Source organism: Leptodactylus fuscus, chromosome 2 (assembly GCF_031893055.1).
Source record: "Leptodactylus fuscus isolate aLepFus1 chromosome 2, aLepFus1.hap2, whole genome shotgun sequence".
NCBI lineage: Eukaryota > Metazoa > Chordata > Amphibia > Anura > Leptodactylidae > Leptodactylus > Leptodactylus fuscus.
The window spans coordinates 101,794,783-101,804,932 of NC_134266.1; the positions used below are offsets into that span (position 1 = coordinate 101,794,783).

Genomic DNA, 10,150 nt, shown 5'->3' on the forward strand with positions numbered 1-10,150 from the left:
GGACTTTCTGTTGCAATTATACCTATGGGGAAACTACTGGCATTTCTGTAGGTATAATTGACATGTAGCAATTTCCAAAATCGCGCTGGTTTTGGAAATCATGGTGAGTCCGCTTGGTGGTTTTTACTGCCACATGGGCATGGGATTCGCTAGAATCCCATCCACTTTGCATGTACTGTAAAACGCTGCCATATTTTGCCGTGGGCAAATTGCAGCTCTTCCATCCCATGGGGCCCCAACCTGAGTCATTCTTGACTTTGTCTCAAAAAAAAGCAACACAATCTGCAACAAAAAATACTGCGTTTCCACAATTTGGGTCTAGCTTTTGGCTATTAAAGCGTAGGTCATCCTTGAAATTCTGTAAGTGGAGATAGAGCTGTAAGGTTCTGTAGTGTATGCCTCATAATCTACAGTAATTCAAGGAACACTGTAGGACACGAAAAAAGCAAAGTTGTACAAAACGTAAATGCAAACTATAAAGCAGCTGCCACTAGTCTGGTGAAAACGCGAAGGAGTAACTTTAGCCTTCCAGCTTTCCGTAGTGTGCGTCACATGATCACTGGTGTCGTGTAGTTCCGGCGTCATCGCAGTGTTGTGGTAGAGGAGCAGGAAGAGAAGGCACCATGACTAACGGTAAACGAGTTGTTGTAACGTAACTATGACTGGAGACAAGTACAGCATCAGTTGTACGGGGATCTCTTTTGTGATCGTTATTACTGCTCTTGTCACGAGGTGTTTGTGTGGGAGGATCCTGTAGACGTGGCAGAGTAAACGGTGCCTGCCTGTCCCGACGTGGCATAGCAACTTCATGCAATGAATAATATGTTCAATTTCCCACTACTGTTTATTACTCCATTTTGTGTTATGTATCAGAGATTGACTTTATGGAGGAAGATCGTGGACTGTTGTATTGAGCTGGTACTGCCAACATGATTAAAACACACCATATACACATTAATATAGGGATTCCTTATTTTTAGTTCTGGAATGTCACTTTACCTTATGGCTTTTCTCTCATGATTAAAGTGTGATGGGCTGTACTAAGTATTATTACTGGGTGCCCTCCTTCACTGCTGTGCAATGGATCCATTGTGGTTAGGGTCCCCTTGCAGAGACCTCAACTGAGAATGTCCTTCCCTGGGGCGATTTGTGAATGGAATGAAATGTCATGAATAGAGATGAGCGAACAGCGTTCGATCGAATTGATATTAAATCGAATATCAGGCCGTTCGAGGTGTTCGATTCCAATCGAACACCACGTGACAAACTCACTAAAAATTTGATTCCCTTCCCTGGCGCCTTTTTTGCACCAATAACTGCGCAGGAGAGGTGGGACAGGAAATACGACAAGGTAGGCAGTGAAAAAAAAATCAGAAAAAGGAATTGGCGGCAGGAAACAGATAACCTCCAATTTAGACGAATGGTGGATTTACCATTCGACTAATTTGGGACTGTGAACTATATGAATGTGAGACAGGGACAGATCTACAGGCAGGTTTAGCTAGGGATAACCTTTATTTAGGGGGGAATGTCACTCACACAGCTCTTTGGGGCTCTATCTTGTCTGGATCCCTGTCAGCTTGCGATATGCGCTAGATGACTTTTTCCCATAGGGATGCATTGACCAGTGTTGATTGGCTGAATGCCCGTACAGTGGCCAATCAACGCTGGTCAATGCATTCCTATGGCTCAGAACTACTAAAGGAATAGCTGAGTTGAGCGTGTTAGTACTACTAAGGAATAGCCAGCTGAGTGTGCAATGTGGGAGATTATCCTATTCACTACACAGCATGTACCCCACGCTGTGTAGTGATTACCCCCCCTCCCCCTGGTGTCCGCTTACCTGCAGCTCTTTGCTCTTGGTCCACTTCGATCCATAGTCCCGGTTTCAGAGCGCCCTGCCCCCCTCTCCCCAACTATTATTATATAGAAGGCGGGGCTCAGGAGAGTGTGGGCGGGTACTGGACGGGGAGAGTGTGTGCGCCACCATTCACTTGAGAGCCAATACCAACAATGGCTACAAAGGAAATGGGGTATATATGGGAAGCTTTAATACTTTTCCCTTTTGCTCAATCCACTCCTGGCTTTGGCTCAAAAAACCGCAGCAAAATCTGCAGCAAAAAAAGCTGTGTTTCCGCAACGTGCGGCTTTAGCCTTAATGGGGATATTAGCTGCTGAAAAAATGATAGGACACCATGTATGAAGGCTTATACTGCCATAGAACAGTTTGCCCTGCATATATAAAATAATAATTTGTATTTATGTAGTGTCGACATATTCTGTAGCATATTCAGCTACAAATTATAAGGTTCATGTATCAACAAAATGAGACATTACAGAGTAATAAAACAATTCACATGATGGGAGGGTGCTGCTTGCATGAGCTTACAATTTTTATGCGGTAAAAGGGGTGAGTCAAGGGGGGTACTCTTTAAGGTTTTTAGAATTCGGTTTTAGAATTTTCTTTAATGATTTATTAACTTTTGCTTTTTAGCTTACACCTTGGATGGACTTCTGGTGTTTGCTCTGCTCTTTGTCTGTACCTGCGCTTATTTCAGGAAGGTTCCACGTTTACGTTCATGGCTGTTGTCTGAGAAGAAAGGAGTATGGGGAGTTTTCTACAAGGGTAAGTATGTAGGTTTTTATTCTTAGTATAGTCATTTTCCTGGACTGGCTACCAGCTCCTTAAAGGTGAATTCCCATCTCAAGGATCATATGCACACTTGTAGATTAAGCTAACTGAAGGGTATAATCCAATACCTAGTTGTCATGCTCCATTTGTCTGATGGAGCTATAAATTCCTCCTCAATGTTTGCAGCTGGTTACAGACCTGTTTAAGGGGGCATTCATACGGAGTAAAGTGGCGCTGATTCTGCAGAATCAGTGCTGATAAAAAGACTCCCATTGACTTTAATGGGTTCCATCTTCCGCGCGAAAACATTGAAATCAATGTGAGGCTTTTTAACACATTGATTTCAATGTGTTCCGCGCGGAAGACGGAACCCGTTGAAGTCAGTGGGAGTCTTTTTATCAGCGCTGATTCTGCCGCGAGTTATCGTGGCAGAATCAGCGCCACTTTACTCCGTGTGAATGCCCCCAAACAGGTCAGAATGAAAACACAGTCCCTGCTCCCATGCATCTGTATTTTCTTTTCTCCTTTTCCCTGTACGCTTTCAATTTTGATTCCTGATAAGGGCTAAATATATATATTTTTTTTTTTGAGCAGCTTCTATTATGTGTATATTAGTTTAGGGATAACTGTGCTGCTAAACCACTTCCCACTGGTAGCATTTCTTGATTTTTGTTTTGGATTCTGCCTTCCAAACCCCGTAACTTTATTTTTCCTTTCACAGAGCTATATGTGCTTAGTGTTTGTGGGGAAAATTGTTCTTCATAATGGTACCATTTATTATTCTGTACAGTGTTCTCAGAAGCTGTAAAAAAAAAAAAAAAAAAACAACACAGATATGGGTGGAATTGGAGAAAAGAACATTTGTACAACTTGCGGTCTTCATTTTTATGGTGTTATGTATACTGAGCAGCAAAAATGTCACCTGTATTGTTTTTTGTTGTGATTCCGGGAATACAAAATATATATGCCGTATATACTAGAGTATAAGCAGAGTTTTTCAGCTGAGTTTTTGTGCTGAAAAAGCCCCCCTTGACTCGAGTCAAGCAGAAAAAAAAAAAAAAAAAATTATATGTATGTAATATTTCATTTATTTATTTTTAGTTGTTTTTTTTTGTTTGTTTTTTTTTTGGGGGGGGGGATGTCTATGACCAGCAGTAGCAATGTTTAGAATCTCCAATAAAATAGTGGGAAAAGAAAGAGAAGCTTTACAAAAAATATAATAAATAAAAGTTCTAAAGCACTCCTTTCCCTAGAATAAATATAAAATTAGAAAATTACTGTGAAACACATACACATTAGGTATCCCTGTGTCTAAAGTGCCCGGTCTACTGAATATAGGGTATCTGCTCCTGTTCCGTCGGGAAGTGGTTAATAGGAGCACTGCAGATACCCTGTATTCAGCCAGGCTGAATTCCAAGTAGGGGAAAAAAAAAAACAGTCCTCAAGCTCAGGGAAGGGGCAGACAGACAACCAAAACACCTCCTCTCCTTTCCCCAGCACCCAGCGACTACTGCACCCAAAAACTCTGACCATTTTAATTTTTAAATTTCTCCAGTAGCTGCTGCATTTCCCGGCTCCCTCCGCCCCTCCTACTTGAGTATACTTGAGTATATATGGTAGTTTTAGCTACGTTTTAACCACTTACAGAAATGCAAAACTATGCAAAAAAATTTTTATACATAAAGTTACCATATTCTGACACCTGGAACATTTTTATATCTCTGTGTATGGGGATGCGTATGGCATCTTTATTGTAGCACCAGATGTACTTTTTAGTTATACAATTTGGGGGACTGTCTCTTGCTTTTCGTTGTTTAAATGAAACTGAAAAAAAGTGGCGGCTTAGCACTTCCCCCCCCCCCCCCCCCCACTACGGCATTCACCGTACGGTAAAAAAGATTCGCTGCATTACTATTGACGTTGGCCATAGATCGCCTCAATAGTATTATTTCTATGACAGGCTTGGATGTTTTTATAATGCTCCTGGCTGTCATAGGAGCAGATTGGGACCTGGCCTGCAACAGTAAAGGTGCGGGTTAGGTCGTCATTTTTTTTTTTTTTTTCTTTGAACGCTGAATCCTGATCATGGACACTTCACCTGTGTTAACCATCTGTTTTTTGACGCTGCTTCACTGATTCCAAAGCAGTTGTAATCCTCCATCGTTCCCGAGCAACAAGCACAATTAGTTTTGCCTCCTGATGTGCAAATTAAGCGCTGTAATTTCATAAGGGCAGTGTCAGGCAGGTGGACATTGTTCAGAGCTCAGAATCATTGCCTGCTCCTGTCTGACACTGCCCTCCTGACAGTGCAGAGCCTAAATAGCATATTGGGCACCAAAATTAACTGCATTGATTGTTCAATGGGGGCTAGAGAAAAAATTCCAACTGTTCCAGTGGCTATTGTATAATGATTGATGTAGAGTTGGACTTGTTGGAAGTGGTGAAAGGTCCTCTTTAAAGGACCCTAAGGCATACATGGCTGTAAATTCTTCCTGTCTAGTTGGTCTAGAACCATATTTTCTTGGAAAATTATAGTTCTATACTGTTATAAATAGTAAAGCCTGGGCATTTACTCTTTGTCCATTGTCTTTGTTTTTTGTTTTTTTTTCATCCCATGCAGTTCTCCTTGAGTGGGAGGGGTAAAATGTATCTGGCTTCATCTTTTATTTGTTTTTATTTCTCAATACCTCTGCCTACTCTTTCTATCATTTGGTTAATAAAACCATTGTTTGGTTTGGAAAGCAGCATTTCCAGTTTTTCTAGGTGTACTTTAGCTATTGAGAAGTTTAACACATTAACAATGGAAAGATAAAAATTTTAAAGATTATTACTTCTTAAATTGCCATGTTTTAAGAGTAAAATTTTTAAAAGATTATATTTATTGTCAAGGTTATTAAGAATTAGTAGTGCTATATAAAAAAAAAGATCAAGTAGAAGAGTAATTTAATTTACTTGTAGGGTTATTAGTGTTCAAAGAGAATACCAGAGTGCATGTATACTGAGCGCTAGTAGCAGCACATGCTCAAATAGTATTTCCATTACCAAATTCATATTTCTTTTCCTAACGTAATAATCCGCTATTCACTTTGCATAGAAATATACAGCAAGGCTGAGAAAATGGTTTCTAAGCAGCAGCTATTACTTAGAACTGTTTCAATCTCCATGGCAAGATTATTGATCTGTCTGTAGTGAAATTTACTGAGGATTGAACTTACATCTACCAGATAAGGAAGGGGACTGATTTGTGGTGATGTGAAACAGAGTAGTGAAAGACAAAGTATATACACAGGATTTTTGGAGTTGAAGGTAATGAAAGAAATACAGTAGATGTCCAGGGTTTTGGAAGTTGTGGGTAGAAAACAGAGAACTTTTTCATGTGAAATTGCCTAGCAGATCACCCAGAAATGGACACCTCAGCCGTGGTACTAAAAGGTGGGGGATACATGAAGAAGGAAAATTTATTGCCTCTGTTAAACTAAATATGTCGTCCTGAACTGACCCACTATTGTAGCCTAGTTGTTAATTATGCCTGATGGAGAACTCGCCTCTTAGACCGTGGTTCACACAATTTGCAGTTACCACAGACTCCAGAGCACAACCACCTGTAAATAGGTACAGCTACAGTTCATTAAAAACAAGTGTCCAGACAGCTATGCATGTAAGGGCTCGTTCACATCTGCGCCGGCACTCCGTACTTCAGGTATCCGTTTCCTGCCTAAAACAGAGGCAGGAGACGGAAACCTGCAGGAGTCTTTCTCACCCATTCATTTGAATGGGTGAGAAAGCTGTGCGGCGGTGAACGTTTTAGGCTCTCCGCCGCGAAACCGGGTTTTATAATCCGGACACAGAGTCGGACATGCAGTACTCTGTGTCCGGATTAAAAATCCGGTTTCGCGGCGGAGAGCCTAAAACGCTCACCGCCGCTCACGGCCGGACCTGGTCTATGGTTTCCGTCTTCTGGCATGCAGAAGATGGAAACCATAGAACGGAGACCCTGAACGCAGGTGTGAACCTAGCGTAAAAAAGTAAATAGAATACAGCAGAACAGCACAATAGACCCTTCATTGAGGAAGGTGCCGCTCGTTACAGTCACAGTATTATTCGGACAGCTGCCTGGTAATTAGTAGTGCACCTGTGTGCTCATCACATGACCATCGACTGTAAATCACATGACCATGGTCAGAGTTTTATCCTCTAGAAGTAACAGAATGAATGATAGCAAGCCGAGATCTAGAAAACTGTGAGGAATTGATACAGAAAGTATATTGGAAAATTGTATATCTTTTTATTCTACATTTGTTTGTCAATATTACATAGTTACATACATAGTTGATGAGGTTGGTTAAAAACATTAGTCCATCAAGTCCAACCTATAACTCTACAATCCCTACAGTGTTGATCCAGGGGAAGGCAAAAAAAAACTTGCCCTATTTCAGGGGAAAAAATTCCTTCCCGACTCAAATCTTGTAGTTAGTATAAAAACCCTGGATCAACGTGCCTTAAAATCTAGAATCCATAACCTGTTATACTTTTCTCTTCAAGAAAGGCATCCAGGCCCTCTTTGAACTTGTTTAATGAATCCGCCATCACCACTTCCTGGGGCAGAGAGTTCCAGAGCCTCGCTGTTCTTACTGTGAAGAATCACCTTCTATGTTTCTGGTGAAACCTTCTCTCCTCCAGACGTAGAGGATGTCCTCTTGTCACTGTCACTGGCCTAGGAGTAAAAATATCCTTAGAAAGTTCTTTGTATTGTCCCTTCATGTATTCATAGATTGTTATTAGATCTCCCTGTAGACTTCTTTTCTCTAAGCTGAATAACCCCATGTTTGTTAATCTCTCGTTGTACTCCAGTCCACCCATTCCCCTAATCATTTTGGTTTCCCATCTTTGCACTTTTTCAAGTTCACTTATGTCTTTCTTGTATATTGGGGCCCAAAATTGCGCACAATATTCTAAGTGTGGCCGTACCAGTGATTTGTATAGAGGCATAACTAAATAATATTGGTCTGAAAGTGGCCAAACCCTTTAAGGAAAATGTACATTTGCTGTACTGACAGGATTTTGTAAAAATGTGCATTGTCATGAAAGATAATGCCTTCTGTGTTTGGTAAGTAATCACTAGAAAAATAATTTCTATTATTTGATCTGTTGCTTACATGACAGCTTACTATATCCTAATGACACCCATTTCTTTTCCAGCTGCTGTGATTGGGTCCCGTCTGCACTTACCAGTCGCGTTGTCCTGTTTTGCCATGGCCTTCTATGTCTTGTTTATAAAGTGAAGTGGTGATGTCTTCAGTTCTTCTTCAATATCCCTATGTATTATATCCCCAGCAAAGGATATATGGAAAATGTAGAAAGGAAATATAACTACGTACAACTGAAGACACTTGGTGGTGGCTACAATGGAATATAAAAAGATGAAGTGAACTTGATAAAACTTTTCAGAAAAATATTTTGAATGTAATTTTGATCTTCTTCATTTTAGTAGTGACTCTGCAGCGGAACATCTTTCTTCTCTCTATAAAACCTTTTAGAAGACCTGTACAACTTTGATACACCTTTTCTTAGATATGTTCCAAATTGGGTAAAAGGACCTTCTTTTTTCAGAAATACTGTAGCACTTTGCTTTTAACCATGGGCTATTTCGAACTCCATTCCAAACAAAGCCAATGGACAGCGTAGCAGTGTTTTAGGAGAAAAAGTTGACATTTTTTTTCTGCTAAAGGTGAAATATACTTTTCTATATGGGAAGTGTTGGATGCAAACTTTATTATTTTTCCCTCTTCTTGGTGTATAATCAGTTAGATTGCATTTTAGTAGCTTGCCATGTCAAGCTATTCAGTTACTTAAACCCATGTAGTGCATTTGAAGAGAACCTGTCATGTTTAATATATAGTCCAATCTGCAGGCAGCATGTTGAAGAGCAGAAGGAACTGAGACCTTTAGATATATGTAGTTATGTGAAAAAAGTATAACTTTTTAACATAAATTCCTACTTAGGTTGAATTCACACTACTGATCCTGGTCCATTGTTCTGAACCAGCATGCTACTTTATTTTTTATTTCTTTAAAAAAAAAAAAAAAAGAAACCTCAGAAAGGACCTTCCATTTTTATTTTAAGATTGAACTCTTGAGGATGGATACACATGAAAAATTGTTTGCACCAAGGCTTCTGTGCTTATGGATCCAGTTGTTGGTTCTTTTCCATGTTTGAGAACTATCCCTAAAGAAAGGGCAGTCAGTCATAGGGTCACTTAATTCTTGAGTGTACCCTGAGCATGGATTTCAAGTAATGACTTGTGATACTTCCCCACAGAACTATATAACAATTTGTTCAGTTCCTCCTGTTCTATAACATTTTGCCATCAAGCTTGTACTACATGTTGAGCATAAAAGGTTCAGTTTAAGTACATAAAAAGTACGATAAATTTTTAGTACTGTCTATAATTTGTTGAGTGAGTCAGATTACAGTCAGTGCTCTGCAGATGTGAAAATGTTTTGCTAAAAGTGATTAGCTGGTTAAGTTTTAAATAAATGAAAAAACTTTTTTCCCCAGCATGGTTTCTGCTTCATGGCCTATATGTTGTGACATTTACATTACCAGTAGTATCAGATGCTTTTAAGGGCCCGTGCACACAATGTAATGCGGCACTGATTCTGACACGTAAACTCATGTCAGAGTCAGCGCTTCAAAACAGAATCCCATTGACTTCACTGGGTTCCGTTTACTGTGCGTAATACATTGAAATCAATTGGTTAAAAACCCTTCCATTGATTTGAATGTGTAGCGCGTGTAAGACGGAACCCATTGAAGTCAATGGGATACTGTTTAGAAGCGCTGACTCTGACACAAGTTTACGTGTCAGAATCAGCGCCGCGTTACATCGTGTGCATGGGCCCTAAGACTTAACTATCTCACAATGCAAAATAAAAAAGGATTCATGGAAATGTAAACCCAGATTTCTGTTGGTATCTGGTATGTGTTTTAACTGTATTTGTATTCAGAATTTAAAAAAAATTATAAAGACAAAGTACAAGGGAAAAAATAAGGTTTACACACAAAATAGTTGTGGCAACTGATGACCTGGCTCTTAGTTGGAATGTTCGGAGATTCCCATAGTGGCTCTATATCACCAATCAGGTGGGCAGTGTTCCCCCATTGGCCATATTGGGATTGGAGACATGTCATCATCGCATGCTTCTTTGAGTCCTATTGGATGTGTCCCTGTGACCAACCTGCAGATGGGAAAAACAGTTGCTTTATAAACCCAAGCTTTGGGTTATGCTTATGGCAATTTCATGGCGATGCTGCCAGATTTTTGTTTGGGCCAAACCACACCTGGCATATTATTTCTGCTCTTAAAGGAGTTGGCCACTTTCATACCAATATTGACAAATGTACAATAAAACCATATACAATTTTCAAATATAATTTCTGTATCAATTCCTCACGGTTTACTAGATTTCGGCTTGCTGTCATTCATTCTGTTACTTCTAGAGGATGAAACTCTGACC

The 10,150-nt window shown here is 40.0% G+C and overlaps 1 protein-coding gene across 1 annotated transcript; it reads left to right on the plus strand.

The window, feature by feature from the left end:
• Positions 1 to 562: 562 nt before the first annotated feature.
• On the plus strand, positions 563 to 9,256 carry TMEM167B (transmembrane protein 167B). Its single transcript, XM_075262702.1, has 3 exons — positions 563 to 633; positions 2,495 to 2,626; positions 7,832 to 9,256. The coding sequence occupies exons 1-3, from the start codon at positions 624 to 626 to the stop codon at positions 7,912 to 7,914; spliced, it is 225 nt and encodes a 74-aa protein (XP_075118803.1). The 5' UTR covers positions 563 to 623; the 3' UTR covers positions 7,915 to 9,256.
• The last annotated feature ends 894 nt before the right edge of the window (positions 9,257 to 10,150 follow it).

What these genes read in the sequence shown, in the direction of transcription:
- TMEM167B (XM_075262702.1), top strand. An exon ending in ATGGGGAGTTTTCTACAAGG is followed by an intron (nt 2,627 to 7,831) that starts GTAAGTATGTAG and finishes TTTCTTTTCCAG; the next exon opens with CTGCTGTGATTGGGTCCCGT.